The 17,208-nt window shown below is 37.5% G+C and overlaps 1 protein-coding gene and 1 long non-coding RNA gene across 7 annotated transcripts in view; one reads left to right on the top strand and one right to left on the bottom strand.

The window, feature by feature from the left end:
- LOC123385549 overlaps nucleotides 1–2,953 on the bottom strand; it is a 37,871-nt gene extending 34,918 nt beyond the window's left edge. The window contains exons 1-2 of the long non-coding RNA XR_006598320.1: nucleotides 2,734–2,953; nucleotides 2,152–2,418 (exon numbers count right to left, since the gene is read on the bottom strand). This is a non-coding gene — a long non-coding RNA (uncharacterized LOC123385549). The remainder of the gene's footprint in view (nucleotides 1–2,151; nucleotides 2,419–2,733) is intronic.
- Nucleotides 2,107–17,208, top strand: part of BCLAF1 (BCL2 associated transcription factor 1) — a 30,310-nt gene continuing 15,208 nt past the window's right edge. For 3 of the 6 annotated variants that reach the window (XM_011282594.4, XM_004001520.5, XR_890348.4), the window contains exons 1-6: nucleotides 2,107–2,245; nucleotides 8,924–9,028; nucleotides 11,090–11,203; nucleotides 11,966–12,877; nucleotides 13,967–14,632; nucleotides 14,786–14,955. In XM_011282594.4, the coding sequence (XP_011280896.1) occupies nucleotides 11,100–11,203; nucleotides 11,966–12,877; nucleotides 13,967–14,632; nucleotides 14,786–14,955 (1,852 nt within the window). In that variant the 5' untranslated portion in view covers nucleotides 2,107–2,245; nucleotides 8,924–9,028; nucleotides 11,090–11,099. Of the gene's footprint in view, nucleotides 2,246–2,731; nucleotides 2,753–8,923; nucleotides 9,029–11,089; nucleotides 11,204–11,965; nucleotides 12,878–13,966; nucleotides 14,633–14,785; nucleotides 14,956–17,208 lie in introns of those variants that run through there. The other 3 variants (XM_011282595.4, XM_011282593.3, XM_045058100.1) reach the window with 2 other exon arrangements.

Genomic DNA, 17,208 nt, shown 5'->3' with positions numbered 1-17,208 from the left:
TCCTCCTCTTTTAACAAATTTCTAAATGTTGGGATTCTTTATCGTTCAGTCCCCAGTCATCTCTTGTCTATCTTTCATTCCATGATTTTAAGCATTGTTTTTATATTTTATGTCCAAGCCAGAACACTCCTTTGAATTGCAAACCCCCACGTTCAACTTCATATCTTGTGTATCTACTTGGATGTTTCACACACATCTCAAACCTAACATAGTAAAAATGGAATTCCTGATTTCCTTCTCATATCCGAACATATTCATTCTTCTCTTTCCTATCATTCTTTCCAATCTTCCTAATTATTATATTCTTCTCTTTCCTATCATTCTTTCCAATCTTCCTAATTATTATAACAGTACCAAATCCACCCAGTTAAAGCCACAACTTCCTTTATTTCCTCCCTTTCTGTAAAGTCCTAATGCAGTCCATCAGGAAAACCTGTCAATCCCATTTCTTTCTTTATTATTTTTGTTTAATTTTTTAAAATGTTTTATTTTTGAGAAAGAGAGCATGAGTGGGGGAGGGTTAGACACAGGAGACACAGAATCCAAAGCAGGCTCCAGGCTCCGAGTTGTCAGCACGGAGCCGGATGCAAAGCTTGAACTCACGAACTGTGAGATCACGACCTGAGCCAAAGTCGGACGCTTAACCAACTGAGCCACCCAGGAGCCCCCTGTCAATCCCATTTCTAAACCATATTTACAACTTTTCCTTTTCTTACCATGATCATCATGACCTCAGTTAAACTACTAAAACAACATCCTAACTGATCCTTCTGTCCAGTGTCATGCCATACCTCTGATCAAAACCTTTCAACAACTTTCCCCTGTACCTGCAGAATACTAGAATTGTATTGAGCTATCAATGGCTAGGTTCTTTTTAGTATAGTTCACTCATTCAGCAAATACTTACCCAGCACCTACTAAATGCTTGGGACTTATTAGTGCACCATGGACGCCAAAGATTACTGCTTCCACATTCAGATGGTGTTGGTGGTGGGGTGAGGGGCAGGCTGTATAGTGAGAGAAAACTGAGATACTTTTTCTAGCTGAGCCGGTAAATCGGGCTGAGAAAACGCCCTAAACAGTATTAAATTCATAACTAGGGCCCAACACTGGATTTAACTGACAGAAGACTGGTTGCTAATTACAACTTTGAAATCCTTTAAGGTAGTCTACGTCCCTAAACATCAAAGTAATAACGGTTCTAGGCCCTAAGGAAGAAAGTGCAGCCCAGACAAGCATTAACAGAAAATGTGCTATGGCTCTTATTTGAAATTCTACCCAAATCAAAAGCAGTTTGCCTATTTATAATCTGACTTACATTTTTGGCAGACCAAGCTACATTGGGCTGTTTCTCGGCCGGCATAAATAATCATTATGCTTCGTGCTGTGCATTATTTTTATACCTATGCCAACGTTCTGAGGTGCCCAAGTGGTAATGCTTTAGCACCATCGGGAGGAAAGAAGTACCACCCTCTGATGCAAACCAAGACAGCCTAAGACGCTCAGAACACTGCGGTGCAAACTCCTTTAGGGATAGCAGAGTTGGTCTGACATCACTCTGGAAGGGACTTAGCTCGTGGCCATTTTTCTACTATTGAAGTGTGTTTGGCACATTACATATCAAAGCAAAAGCGACACTTGCAAGTGTCCGGTCAGGAGTCCAAGAAGGAACTAGGCGCTTACTGGCAAAGGGAGGAGACTCGGTGTGAGAACACAGCCCTCTTGCTTCCCGGTCTTTTCTTAGGCCCGAGACTTTTTGTTTCTAGTCTGAGTCAGCGCCACAGAAAGAATAACGCAAACAAGCAAAAAAGTAGGGAGGGCAGAGAGATTCAGTGTACCCTCAGAGCGAAGTAGAAACGCCCGCGAATCGCACCGTGTGGCCAGAAGCCCTCCCGACCCAACAGCCCACTCCGCCCACCGTCTACCGTCACCGCAACCGAGGCGGCAGCGCCAGACCGGAGGGCGGAGCCGCCAGATCTTCGCGCGAGATTAGCCACGCGAATTCCCAGAAAGCCTCAGGCAAATCTTAATAGCAGCCAGGAAGCCGGTTTAGGGCGGAAGGGTGGGCGGGGCTAGGCCAGATATTTAGCGGCACTGGAGGCCACGCCCCAAATCGGAAGTGACGGAAACGAGCTAGCGCGTCGAAGATACCTCTATGGTTTTCCTCCCGTGCTTGAGTCGGGAAATGGCCGCTGTGTAGTTACAACGGAGATAAGTCCCGGGAACCGTGCTTTCGGCGTTTCAGGTAGGCCTCATGCTGCATTCAAATCACTCAAAGGGCAGTAAATACCGAGGACGAGTGAATTATTGTTGAATCTTTTGTGGGTGGTGACGGGTTGGCGGCTACAGGAGGACCCAGGAGACGTTTCGCCGTTATTTATGCGTTTCCCCGTCAGATCTTCTCAGGTTTTCGAGGCACTACAGGTCGAAAAGGTGGGGGGTGGGGTGAGTAGCGAGAACGGTGCGCGCGCGCGCGCGGTTGCGAACCTGGCTCGAAACCCAGAGACCGCGCGGCCTTTCCCTGCGCGTGCGCACATCTCCCTCTTCAACCCTTCCCCCATTTCCTCGGCCCGGACCCTTGCGCGCGCCCGTCTGAAAGCTCTCCCGGCGCACGCGCGCTTCCTCCTTTCTCCGCCTACGGCTCCTGAGGCCGCTGGAGGTGCAGCTTGTGTTCGCTTCTTATTGGCTGGGATCGCCACCTTTCTTTCCAGGCTTTGGTAAAACAGCTCTGACCTGCAGCAAAGTGCGTTGGGTAGGTTGACTCCTTTCTGCGTCGTCTTTAAACTCCTCTTTCCCGGTTTCACGCTACCCATCGGTTTACGCCTCGTTTTTTAAAATTCGGTTCTGTTCTGGGAACATGTTCAGCTGTCCCCGTCACTGACCCCGGTATCTGCCTCCCGCCCTCGGTGTCGCGGGACAGTTTTCTCCGAGGTTAATCTTCCTGGATCGCCTTGGAAACCCACTCTATTTTTAAGCGAACCTGCACTCTTGACCCTTAAAGAGTTGGTGCCTGGTTACTGTTTCCTAGCATGGGGAGCAGGCCTTAGCTGATGGATCCAAGAGTAGCCCTGTCACACTCGGTCCCAAAAGGCAGTTCTCCAGTAGTACAAGCGAAACCACGTCCTTTTTTCGGCAAGTGATTCAGGTCTTTTGTCGTGTCAGAAATGTTGCATCCATGGTAGGTAGACGGTGGGATAAGTGGGTGGGAGTGGTGAGCTAAAGTTAGGGACTTTGCCCTCATTTTAAGTCCGTAAGTTGGCTTTCTTTACTTTGAAGACCTAACTTATTAGAATCAAGCAGCAGTACTACTGGCAACTACTTTTCTACGTCAACTTTTTTTTTTTTTTTTAGCGTTTTAGATTGGAAAACTTAGGACTAAAGTTGAAGGCAAATGTAACCCAAACTGACGTTAGAGATGTGTTCAGACACATCTTTTTGCAGCAGCGCCTTTTACTGTTTCTCTGGTATTAAAAAGTAAGCCAAAATTCCTTAATCTTCGTGTAAATTGTCATTCCAGTTGGACTTTAGTTGGAATGGGGCTACTGTTTAGACAGTAAAGGATCTTTACATAGGAGAAGCTGCTACAAGTTTGTTTGCATTTTTATGTGATTCTAGCCAATTGAGGATAATTTGATGAGAAGGATTGTGTGTCTAAACTCATAGCTGAACAACCCAAAGTTGAAAGATGGCTTATAGCCATCTTGTTTTAAGGATCCCAGTTTTCACTGTAACGTTGTGGTAAACTTGGAATCGCCCTCCATTTGGGTAATTAAAATGGTGGCATGGGAGATTTTTAGCTAGAGCTAATTCTTGTAAGAACAATAGTACTTCAGGACTTGGAGACAGGTCTGTAAAACACCCTTGATAGGCTCAGGTCTAGTTGAATTTAACTAGCTGTATTAGATTTAACTGTGTTCAAAAGACTTGTAGAAATAGAAGAAGTCTCTTCAGTTCTATATAGAGCTTTGGGTTGGGAGTTTCCGGAAACTACATTCATGTGTGTGTTTGTTTATTTTGAGAGAGAGAGAGAGTGTGAGAGTGCTCTCAGTTGAGCGTGGGAGGGGCTGTGAGAGGATGAGAGAGAATCCCAAGCAGGTTCCGTGCTGTCAGCGCAGAGCCCTACTCAAGGGTCTCATGAACACTGAAATCATGACCTGAGCCAAAATCAAGAATTGGTTGCCCAACTGACCGAGCTACCCAGGCGCCCCTCAAAAGTGCATTCAAAACTATTAGTTGAACAGTAGCTGAATTCCACTGTGTAATTTGCAGTGATTTATTGACAAAGAAGTAGGTAAGGGAATCTAGAAGCCCAACATATCTCTGGGTAGTAAGTGTACATGGTTAGGTTATACTTCTAGGTTATGGATTTGTTCCTTTTTCACACACAGCTTCTTACATAGTGGTCATTCGTGTGTTATTTCAGGGTCTTAAGCTTTGATTTTTTTTTTTTGACCCAGGACTGGAAAAAAAAAAAAAACTAGTCTACGGATGTTAAGGTAGTAATAATTGTAGCCTACATTTGTATAATATTTTGTGGAGTTTTCAAACTTGATCTAATATTTCCCCGCTTAGGTTAGAGACCAGGAAGGTAGAAAACTTACTTAAGGCTCCATGAACCAGGGAGTGGCACAGCCTGATCTAGAATGCAGGTATTTTTCTCATTTCCATGCTCTCTTTTTTTTTTTTAAAGCAGGATGACAAAAGTGGACAAAGAACTAAAAACTTGTGACTAAATCATTTTTCAAAACCTTGCATTTATTTATTTATTTATTTATTTATTTATTTAATGTTTATTTTTGAGAGAGAGAGAGAGAGAGTGCGAGCAAGGGAGGGGCAGAGAGAGAGGGAGATACAGAATCTAAAGCAGGTTCCAGGCTCTGAGCTGTCAGCATAGAGCCCAACGTGGGGCTCAAACCCACGAACTGTGAGATCATGACCTGAGCCAAAGTCAGACGTTTAACCCACTGAGCCACCCAGGCACCCCTCAGAAACTTTTAATTATGGAAATTTTCAAGCACAAAAGCAGAGAAAATAGTGAACTCCGATGTTCTCGTTATTTAAGTTTAGCAATTAGCCATTTACCAATTCTAATATTATTTACTTATCTTTATTTGGAGTTTTTTAAAGCAAAATTCTCGTTATTTTGTTCCACATTTATAATGTTATTAATGCTGTGTCAAAAATGTTATTCTTACAAGAATCATTTGAAGTAAAATTAGTGGATAACCTGTAGGTAAAGCTGTCACAAGCCAGGTTTAACAATAATGATAGCTAACATTTGAGTGCATAAGCTAACATTTGAGTGCATACCGTGTGCTAAAGGTTAGGCTGTTTACATTTATTCAGTTTGTGTAACATTAAACCTATGAGTTAGTACCATTATTAGCCTTATTTTATACTTGTGGAAGTTAAAGCTGAAGGCGAGTAAGGTACCTTGACCAGTGTTGGGCATCTAGCTAATGGTCAAGTCAGATTTTTAAACTTAGTCTATTGGAATAATAGTCTTAGGATATAATTTTTAGCGTTATTAAAGATGTGAGTAGCAATAATTTGTATCACAATTTGGAAGCCAAACTCCCTGAATCTGCTAAAATGAAGACTTGGTTCAAATATGCTTGATTGGGTTATCTAAAGAATCCATTTTGGGGGTGCTTCAGTGTTGTTGAACTCCATTGTCTGCTCTTTTCATTATTTGTGTTCTAGCTGATCATAATGTATTGCATAAAAGGTACACTTTGTTAAGGTGTTTAAGAACTTTAAACATAAAGCTTGACTTACTCTCTTACATTCCTCACTGGTTGGTGAATCAGTTGGAAAAATGCATAAAAATAATTTATTCCCTATCTCTTTTTACATTTCTTTTTCTGATGTTAGTAAGTGATCTAAGGTTATAATAAAGGGATGATTGATTTGGCATTTTGAATTCTATATATAGGTTATGGCCACATCAAGCACCTGTCAGTATATTGGAGAGAGCACAGGAGTTGGAATCAGGAGGTCTGGGTTAAATTTTGGATTAACCATTTTACACTCTGTGACCATAGGCATCCAAAAATGGCAAACTAATCTCTTGTTTTCTCTCCCAAACTTGCACATCACCCAGATGTTTGAGCCCAAAACTGATAATTTAGGACCGCGGTTTTTTTTTCCCCGCTTCTTCTCTCTGATCCACACCAACAACCTGTGAACAAGTACTGGTTGACTGCACTTCCAAACTAGATTCTGGGCTTCTTTTTTCTAGCTTTATTGCTACTATCTTTTCCAGGTAACCAATTATATTGAATTTCAGCCTTGTAATTTATCTCCTTGATCTCTCCCTGTTGTTCATGTTGTTCACAGCAGCCATCTTAAAACGCGAATGCGATGCTGTGACTTCCCTGATTGCGGAGCCTTCCCAATATATTTAGATTTTACTCTGGCCTTCTTACTAGATGCAGTTTGATCTGGTCCTTTCCTGCCTTTTCTACTTTATCTCACATCCTCTCCTCTCACAGTGCCTCAACTTAGTGTTCTTTCTGTCCTGAATTTGCCAAGTTTGTGTCTTCTGCCTAGAATGCTGTTCTTTCTGTGGAACCTTGAAATGTCCCTTGAACTTAACCTTAATGTTAGGGCCCAAGAACCCATTTTTGTAGTCCTTTATACTTCCTAACACATCATGTTCTGGGTTTTTCCCCCTCTCCCTTTCTCCCTTGTGAACATAATTTCCAAGGGAATAGGAAACTTAATGTTTCACTTAAAGTACACTATTTCCAGTGCTGGAATAATAGTACCTGGCATGTAATAGGCACCTTGTAAATTCAGATGAATTCTAAAAGTTTAGAGTTCTCTTAATTTGAGAGAAGAGGTTATGAGATTATGAGCATTAAGTGAGATGATTTTATTTAAGGTCACTTAGCATAATTCTTAAGTTGGTACTTAAGATGTCTTTGCTATGATTTGTTGATTTCTGTTCTTCACTAGTTAGTTATTGGGGAGCAGGCACCTCTGCCATAGTCATGTTTCCCATAAAACTAGCACAGTGCTTTGTACATAGATTTTCATTAAAAAAAGAATTCGCTGAGCTGACTATGGTCTTTGTACTGACTATGTTAAATATTAATGTTAAATGTTAAATATATTTTTCATTAAATATTATATATTAAATAGTATTAAATATATTATGTCATGCTTCACATATGATTTTTGAATTCTTGGTATGGGTACTTGAATATACTTATAGATTGTGAACAAAATATGTATCTATTAGTAAAACAGCCTTCAGCCCTTCCTCCCTTTATTATTTCTAGTGTATATTTTCTTGGAATTTCAAAAAAAAATCATGACTTGGAGTAAAGAGGGATTTGGCAGTTGACTTTTTCTTCATATATGCAGAAATTAAAATTAGCCTTTTAGAAATGTTTAGGGAAAGTGTTAACTAAAATGAGTCTTGTATCACTTCCAGTAATGAATCAGTAGTGTTGGACTTAGAAGGTCCAGAGTAAAGTTTCATAACAATACATCAATTTAGAAGATTAGAGTTTTTCTCTGCCCCCACCCCCCCTTGGGGGATTCGATATTTTTAAAGCTAAACATGCATGTACTTTAGAAATCCTTTTGTTTTTGTATCCAGTCTTGTATTTTTATTGTATTTTATTTTAGTATGTTTTTCTTAATTACTAAGTTCCTATTCTTTGTAGATTGAACCTCAAATCTCTTAATTTTCCCAGCGGTAGGGCCATGGGTATTTAGGGGACAATATTCTTAACTTTTTTTAAAGTTTATTTATTTTGAGAGAGAGATGGAGAGGGAGTGGCGGAGAGAGGGAGAATCCCACGCAGGCTCTGCAGTGGCAGCACAGAGTCCAATGTGGGGCTCAAACCCACGAACCCCACCAACCTTGAGATCACGACCTGAGCTGAGATCAAGAGTCAGCTGCTTAACCAACTAAGCCACCCAGGCACCCTAGGGGACAACATTGTTGGTTGACCAGTTTAATTTTATCATTTCTTTTCCTTTGTATTTCTACTTTCATTGCATTTTTTATTGGATCTTTGGTAAGATTCACAGATTTTCATATTTATGTATATTTTTTTCATTAAAAGTGGTTTATGAATTTGTTGATTGTAGGCATGTATCAATCTTGTATTCTTTAGTTTCTGCTCCCTTCATGTTTTTTGAATGTCCTATGCACATGATTGGTAATCACTGAATGTTATTTATAAAGCTAACTTTTTCAGTATTGATAACTGCTTAATATTTTGTGCAAAGTTTAAATTTATTTGTGTAGTAATAGTAAATTAGGAACAGTATTGGCTTTTATTAGATACTTGTTTCATTTACAAGTTGTTCTTTTATTGGAACGTTTGTACGTGTATTAAAATGCTTTTAGGTACAGAGCTAGGATTACTGTGATAGCTGTTCATATGAATTTTAGAAACCTGTTTCAAATGCAATTGTAGAAAGGAAGTGGCCAAAAGAGAATAAAGATTAAGATAAGTAGCAAAACATTAAACTCATACTTTAGGTAAGTTATATAGTTAAGAGCATTATGAATACTAATAACCAATAGGTGACATGTTTTGCTATTCCAAGAGTACCATATTTGGCATTATATTAGCCACTTTGAAATTTTTTTGATAGGATAGCAGCATAGCTTCTGTTTTCTAAAGCTCAAATTGCTGTCATTAAAATTCAAGTATTTAAAAAGTAAAAGTGCTGTCAGTTTCATGGTGCACATCTGCATTCTGATTAAAACAAAAAAAATTTCTTAAGCTTTTATGGTCAAAAGTTTATTTCCTAAATCAGTCTCCCTTTCCCTAAAATCATTAGTGCCTTTATTGAGAGTTTATTTCACTGCCTAATATGATTCATTGTTGTGAAAAGTGGGTATTTTAATTTACCATAAATCAAACTCCTTGTGTGTTTTTTTTTTAATCTTTGCTAGGAATTTGAATTCAGAGTTTAATTTCTCAGAACGTTTTCTCCAGGAAGAATTTTAACAACATCTCAAAGACTTCACCAGACTGCTTAATCCTGCATAAAACCCAAGGTAAATAGCATTCGTTTTTCTAGTTTTCAGTTTTAGTTTGAGAAAATGTGACTACCTAATTCATAATTCTGTCTGAGTGATTAAAAGTGATGTAGTCTGAAGCTTTTGTGGTGTTTGTTTTGGTGGCTTGAATGAAGTAAGCCAGATTTTACATTAAGTTTTATGAGTTTTATGAGAAAACTTTTTTTTTTATGAGAAAGATTCTCTATCTTCTGCCTCTGTGTTGTGTGCCTGCTTCCACTTTTATACATCAAAGACTCAGAACACAAAGCTGCTTAAAAATAACAAAATAACTCCTTCCCTTATGCATATAAGAGAAATTCTATAACTTTTTAACACTTTTGCACTGATGTTAATTAAAGTTGATTGTATTACTTGTGTCAACTCATTTAGTACTCAGTACAACTCTGAGGAAGGTAGTATCTTTACATATGCCTTATTTATGAGAAGATAGAGGTGACGTTTGTGTATTTGAGGATAGTTATGTTTTATTTTGAGATAAATATATGTATCTGAAACCCTGAATTTGTTATTTTTTTAAATGTTTATTTATTTTTGAGAGAGCGCATGAGAGTGGGGTTGGGGGCAGAAAGGGGGGACAGAGGAGGATCCGAAGTGGGCTTCGTACTGACAGCAGCAAGCCCATTGTGGAACTTGAACTCACAAACCGTGAGATTGTGACCTGAGCTGAAGTTGGACACGTAACCGACTAAGCCTCCCAAGTGCCCTGTCATTTGTTTTTTGATGAAGTATATGCAGATATGATGGTTGCTTTTTCTGTAATTCAACTCAGTGTTAGCACTTATAAATATTATTTCATAATACTGAGCAGAGCCTAGGTAGGTAAAGTTAAATGCCTTCAAAAATATTGGGTTGTAAGAGAATTGGAGGCTGTTGCAAGTTTAGTGAGTCAATTTTTATGGAAACAATGATTTCGGTAATAAGTTAGTTGAAATTTGGAAATAGTTATAGCATAAACAAACTTGGGGGGGCACATATAAACTTGGGAGGTACCTATGTAGGTTTAATTTTGTGAGTAGATTTCCTAAATCGTTGCGTCTTATTATGATTTCTGTACCCAATGAGGTCTGATTATTTCATTAGATATTAATGCAATATTAGAAAAAGTTAGAATACTCGTGCCCAGCTTCTCTCTTTCTTGTAGTTCCACCGTCTTTTTTTGCAGCAATCTTTACAGTCCATTGACTTACCAGAAAGCTACAGGGTGAACTAGCATTGTCACATAAGTCCATTTTTCTAATGTAGTCATGCAGCATTATATGCATGGAGTGGTTAATTTAGTCCCATATTAAGGCCATAAAGCACTTAGGATGACAGTCGCTAGGTTTATTATTATTATTATTTTTAGTATTATGCCACTTGTGTTTTGTTTCAGGTTCCTTATCTGTAATACTGTGATATTTATCTTTTTTACAGGAGAGGTAGGCATTTGTATTGGTCATGGAATAACCTCTAACATGCTGCTGCAGTCTGATATTACTTTCTGGCTTCTGCAGCTGCTTCCTTTTTGAATTAAGGCATGTAGGTGCTGTTGTATCTACAATATATAGTACCTGTTATGCAGGTGAAGATATAGTTTTAGTCAGGGATAATTGTCTCAGTATTCATTTGAAAATGATGAGTAAGATCCTGGGGCGCCTGGGTGGCTCAGTCGGTTGAGCGTCAGACTTCAGCTCAGGTCATGGTCTTGCAGTTCGTGAATTCAAGCCCCGTGTCAGGCTCTGTGCTAACAAACAGCTCAGAGCCTGGAGCCTGCTTCAGATTCTGTCTCTCTCTCTTTCTCTTCCTCCCCCCCTCCCCCTTTTCCCCTCTCTCTCCCCCCTCCCCTGCTCATGCTCTGCCTCTCTCTGTCTTTCAAAAATTAATAAATGTTTAAAAAAAAAGTTAAAAAAAAAAGAAACAATGATGAGTAAGATCCTTAGAGAAACTTGTGCCTTATAAAATTCAATTTGTCTTATGTGAAACTTCTTTAATTGAATGGTAGTTTTTTTTTGTTTTTTGGGTTTTTTTTTTTTACTTTTTTGCTCTCTTATTGACTAGGAGAAAAGAAATGGGTCGCTCCAATTCTAGATCACATTCTTCGAGATCAAAGTCTAGATCACAGTCTAGTTCTCGATCAAGATCAAGATCACATTCTAGAAAGAAGAGATACAGGTGAATTCCTGTGTTTTTAATTCTTTTAATAATGATAGTGGTATTGGTTGATGTTCATGGAGTGCTTGCTATACTTAGACACAATGCTAAAGTCATTAATATATTCTCAAATAACCCTGTGAAATGAATCCATCTACCTTCATTGTAGAGTTGGGGAAATTGAGAATTGTTTAGGTTGCAAGCTAGTAAATGGCAGAGCTTAGTTTTGATTTCAGTTAGTCTGACTTCAGATCTCAGATTCTTATTATACTGTACATGTATGGTAGATTTCTTTGAATTTACATTAAGAGATGAATAATGGGAGAACTATTTGACAATAAATCATCTTTGCATATTATTTCATAGTTTCTCATTATTTCTGATTCTGATGTCTCAATATTATATGTGCATTTGGCCAGTAGTATGTCATTGATGAGTATTTTTCATGCCATTAAATATTCTTTTATTGTTTTACTATAAGTACCTGAATAACTTTTCTGTAATTTGTTTAGTATGTCCTGCTGTTAGGTATATCCATTTTTTCCCTTTTTTGTGTGCCTTCATTCCTAAGGCCTTTACTTTATTCTTTCAGTATTTACCTTAGTAATGAAACTTTGTTCATTGAAAACAGTAAACTTTACTTTTGTATAAATGAGAGGGATTTTTTTTTTTCATATACATTTTTGGTTTGGACTATTTACATGTTATTTTCAACCAGAAGTATTTAGAACGGTAGAATAGAATAGTTTGTTTTTCTTACATTGATATTTATTTCATTTTTAGTTCTAGGTCTCGTTCCAGGACATACTCAAGATCTCGTAGTAGAGATCGTATTTATTCTAGAGATTATCGTCGAGATTACAGAAATAATAGAGGAATGAGACGGCCTTATGGGTACAGAGGAAGGGGCAGAGGGTATTATCAAGGAGGAGGAGGTAGATACCATCGAGGTGGTTATAGACCTGTCTGGAATAGAAGACACTCTAGGAGTCCTAGACGAGGTCGTTCACGTTCCAGGAGTCCAAAAAGAAGATCCGTTTCTTCTCAAAGATCCCGAAGCAGATCTCGCCGGTCATATAGATCTTCTAGGTCTCCAAGATCATCCTCTTCTCGTTCTTCATCCCCATATAGCAAATCTCCTGTCTCTAAAAGACGAGGGTCTCAGGAAAAACAAACCAAAAAAGCTGAAGGGGAGCCCCAAGAAGAGAGTCCTTTGAAAAGTAAATCACAAGAGGAACCGAAAGATACATTTGAACATGATCCATCTGAATCTATTGATGAATTTAACAAATCATCAGCCACATCTGGTGATATTTGGCCTGGCCTTTCAGCCTATGATAACAGTCCCAGATCTCCTCATAGTCCTTCACCGATCGCTACACCGCCTAGTCAGAGTTCGTCTTGCTCTGATGCCCCCATGCTCAGTACAGTTCACTCTGCAAAAAACACCCCCTCTCAGCATTCACATTCCATTCAGCATAGTCCTGAAAGATCTGGGTCTGGTTCTGTTGGAAATGGATCTAGTCGGTACAGTCCTTCTCAGAATAGTCCAATTCATCATATCCCTTCACGAAGAAGCCCTGCAAAGACAATCACACCACAGAATGCTCCAAGAGATGAGGCTAGGGGACGTTCTTCATTTTATCCTGATGGTGGAGATCAGGAAACTGCAAAGACAGGAAAATTCTTGAAAAGGTAAACACTAAAGTTTTTAGATTATAATATTAATAGTTGTGTTCTTTGTATTCTGTTTGGGTATATAAGACTTACAATTGCATTTTTACTCCTGACTTTTTTATAATTCCAAGTGGTTTTTACTACATTTGGTTAACTTTGGAAATTAAGTGTTTTAATAGAAGCTAATTTATATTTCTTTTCAATTTTAATCCATTTTCAGTCAGTCTAGAATTAATGTAAACAAAAAAATGTAGTAACATAAAGCATAACTAATAGTTATGTTGTAACAACTTAATTTTGTGTTAGAGCATTGAAAGCTTATTTTGTTTTCTTCGCTATTATAACGTGGCCTATGTGAATAATAGTTACAGTACGTGCTCTTACTTTTGTGGTATTCTACATGCAACTGCCAATTCTTAATAAATCTGACTATAGAAAAGCTAATTATTTCTTGCTCTAGTAACCTTTGAAATATACTTTGTTTAAATTCTGATTTCAAGCATTGCCGAAGAGTTGCTAAAAAACTCAGTGAAAATTGGTTGCTAAATGTAGTTTGAGAAAATAGAACAGGCATGCTATTTATGGCATATTGCTGTATAACCTAGAATAAAATTTTTTATTGAACTAATACAGCTTCTACTTAGTATTGCCAGAAATCATTTTCTGCAGCAGAGTAGATGTGAAATATTTTGTGATTCACTTAGAGTATTAAATAATATTACTAAGTTTACTCTTGTGAATTCATTTATTTTAGTAGGGAAGTGTAATAGTCTGAAATTTTGAGTATAATTATATGTAGAGTTCTGATAGATAGGTACATTGTTTTTTAGTGGTTCTTAGCCTCAAAAATTAAAGTGTTGCATGTTATAGAATTTCTGGAATTGGATTTGTTCGTGCAGAATTGTGGCTATGACTAGAACAGGTTTTTGAGAGTGCTGTATGGCTGCTTTTAATGTTTTTTTAAAAGTAGAATTATGAAAAACAGTTTTCGGTGGTTTTTTTTCTCTTATTACTGGTCCTGCGATGTTGGGCAACATGTAGAAGTATACAAGTGATCCACAGTGAATGCAATCCAGAGTTACCATCCTCTTCTCTGCTTATTCACAGGTTCACAGATGAAGAGTCTAGAGTATTCCTGCTTGATAGGGGTAATACCAGGGATAAAGAGGCTCCAAAGGAGAAAGGATCAGAGAAAGGGAGGGCAGAGGGAGAATGGGAAGATCAGGAAGCTCTAGATTACTTTAGCGATAAAGAGTCTGGAAAACAAAAGTTTAATGATTCCGAAGGGGATGACACAGAGGAGACAGAGGACTATAGACAGTTCAGGAAGTCAGTCCTTGCAGATCAGGGTAAAAATTTTGCTACTACATCTCACCGGAATACTGAGGAGGAAGGACCCAAGTACAAGTCCAAAGTTTCACTGAAAGGCAATAGAGAAAGTGATGGATTTAGAGAAGAAAAAAACTATAAACTTAAAGAGACTGGCTACGTAGTGGAAAGGCCTAGCACTGCAAAAGATAAGCACAAGGAAGACGACAAAAATTCTGAAAGAATAACAGTAAAGAAAGAAACTCAGTCACCTGAGCAGGTAAAGTCTGAAAAGCTCAAAGACCTCTTTGATTACAGTCCCCCTCTACACAAGAATCTGGATGCACGAGAAAAGTCTACCTTCAGAGAGGAGAGCCCACTTAGGATCAAAATGATAGCCAGTGATTCTCATCGACCTGAAGTCAAACTCAAAATGGCACCCGTTCCACTTGATGATTCTAACAGGTAATTCCACATTGATACCCAAGAAGTAACCTGTGGTTGCTTAGTTAATATTCTAGTTAATTATCTTATTTTGTGAACACACTCCCATTTTCGTATTCAAACCAATGGTATATTTTGTTTGTTATGTGTGTGTTTGTTACCGATATGCTCCAGACCTGCTTCCTTGACTAAAGACAGGCTACTTGCTAGTACACTTGTCCATTCTGTCAAGAAAGAACAAGAATTCCGATCCATCTTTGACCACATTAAGTTGCCACAGGCCAGCAAAAGCACTTCAGAGTCATTTATTCAACACATTGTGTCCTTGGTTCATCATGTTAAAGGTATGTTTATTAGTATGAATTAAGCATTTCTTGTAAATGAAAGTGAACAACTAGGCTTTTAATAATTAATGTACTCTAGGGCTAGCAAGTAATATATAGACACCATGAGAAATTTGGAAAAATAGTTTCATGAAAGAGCTATCAGTTTTGTTAGCATTAAGACCCATAGAGATACTTAATACAAAGTGATTAAAACACTAAATAGAGTTAAAACACACTCTAAAAATCTGTATTGTGACAAAACTGATACATATTTAATGCAAAGTCTTTGAAATGTGTCATACTGTATTGGAAGGGTAGAATGCTTACAGATGATTTATCCTTGCATGCCTATGACTTAACAATGTACTCTTGCATAGATTTAGAATAAAGCAAGGCCATGGTGACTTGAGTATTACTGAGGGTAATACTTCAACTTTTAAAGAAACCCGATACCAGTGGAAAAGCAGTATTGTTTTTCTATCTATATTTTTGTGTTACTTAATTGTTGTAATACTTAGCTTTTTAAAATGACAGGTAAACTGGAAAAAGAATTATTGGAAGTTTTAAAGGGGAAAGAGTTCAAGTGATTTAAAAATGTTAGATGAGTAGTGATTACATGAATAGTGGATGATAATAACCTTTCTTTAAGTCCTAAAGATGTTACATGTGTTCATTTTAGCTAAAGTAATGATGCTCTATTTTCACCCGTATGTAATTCTAGCTTCAAAGTTACTAATAATTTTCAAATGTTTTAGGGTATGACTTTTTGGGCAATTAGGTTGTTTTGTTTTTGTTATTTTCTTTTTGTGTTTAAAAGGCAGCTTACTATGAAATAGGTTCTTACCCAGGAAGCTACGTGGTTGTTGGTCTTAAAAGCCATTTTTTAAAAAAAATTTGTCTTTTTATGAGAACAACTCATTGTAATAGCTGAAACTTGTCATTAGCAAATTCTTTATGCAGTTGATGTCTCAAAACAGTGAATAGTTAATTTCTTTTTGACTGTAATTATTTAAACAGGGTAACAAAAAAGTTTTGTTATTTGGCTATAACTAGGTTTGTGAACCAGTTTGTGACCATATTATTGTGGTACATAAAATATGAAACATTAACATTTTTTCTTTTTTTTTTTCTTTTTTTTTTTTTTTTGCCTTTTTTTGACCTGTCTCCACATTTTACAGTTTATTGCTGAATTTTGAGATCAGGTTTTGATAAATTTTTTCTTTTTCATTTTCTTTTTCTTTTTTTTCTTTTTTTTTTTAAAGAACTGTAGTTATGTTTCATTATTGGTATTGTGCAACCGATCTGAACAGCTCTTTCTTAATTTAGAGCTGAAAATGCCCAGTGATGTTTTCTTTTTCATTGTAACTAGGTCCTGGAATATGTTTTGAAATGGCAAAATCCATGTTTCAAAGTAAAATAGCTGTTGAAAGATACAGGCAAAGTTGAATCTTCTGTCTTCCTGGCAAAAATGGCATAAAAACTGAGTTGCTAGCTCAAATTCCTGGGTTTCATGGAATTATGATTGAGGCACTACCCTTGTAGTGGCCGTTTCAAGTTTTAATGATTGGTTATGAGACATGTGCTGGATATTGGGCGGTAAGTTGACAAAGATGTATGTTGACCTGTTAAGCAGATAGCTTGCTTAGTAATGTAACGTTTCATGACTTTATACGTCTTTCTATTTTACGTTTACAGCGTATCTTGAATGGTTTAAAAACTAGTATTGATAATACTAATTTTAAAATTTAAGAGAAGGACAAGAGAATAATAGAGAATGTGCTGTCAGGTTTGCCAAGATGCCAGATTTTTGGAGTAATTAGTGTTAATTGATTTGAAAAGTATTTTCAATTGAAATGGTAGTATTCAGTTTTTTCTTAAATCCAGTTTTTGTTGTCAGTATAGTTCTTGATGAAGTAATTGTATTCACTAAAACCAACTGTGTAGTTATTTCAGTATTTTTTGCAAATGATTACTTGAAGTAACTTCCCTGGTTTATATTGGCAAGGTATAAGGACATTCACATATTATTCCTTTTGTTCTGTTTGAGGAAGTATTGTATGATTCAAATCAAGTTAGAGATTCTCAATTTAGTCTATTTATTGTTCTTGGAATTTATGCAGCGTTGACAGGGTTCTCTGACGAACTTTGTATCAGTTACTTGTTGAGGTAGAAGTTAAAAGGGACAGAGTAGGAGCTCTTTGTAACACTTGATTCTCTTCTGCTAGGTTTCTTGAGTATTTTTATTTTCTTTTCACCTGCTACATGCCCTTC

The sequence above is a fragment of the Felis catus genome, chromosome B2 (assembly GCF_018350175.1).
Source record: "Felis catus isolate Fca126 chromosome B2, F.catus_Fca126_mat1.0, whole genome shotgun sequence".
Classification (NCBI taxonomy): domain Eukaryota; kingdom Metazoa; phylum Chordata; class Mammalia; order Carnivora; family Felidae; genus Felis; species Felis catus.
This window is presented reverse-complemented; position numbering and strand designations above follow the sequence as displayed.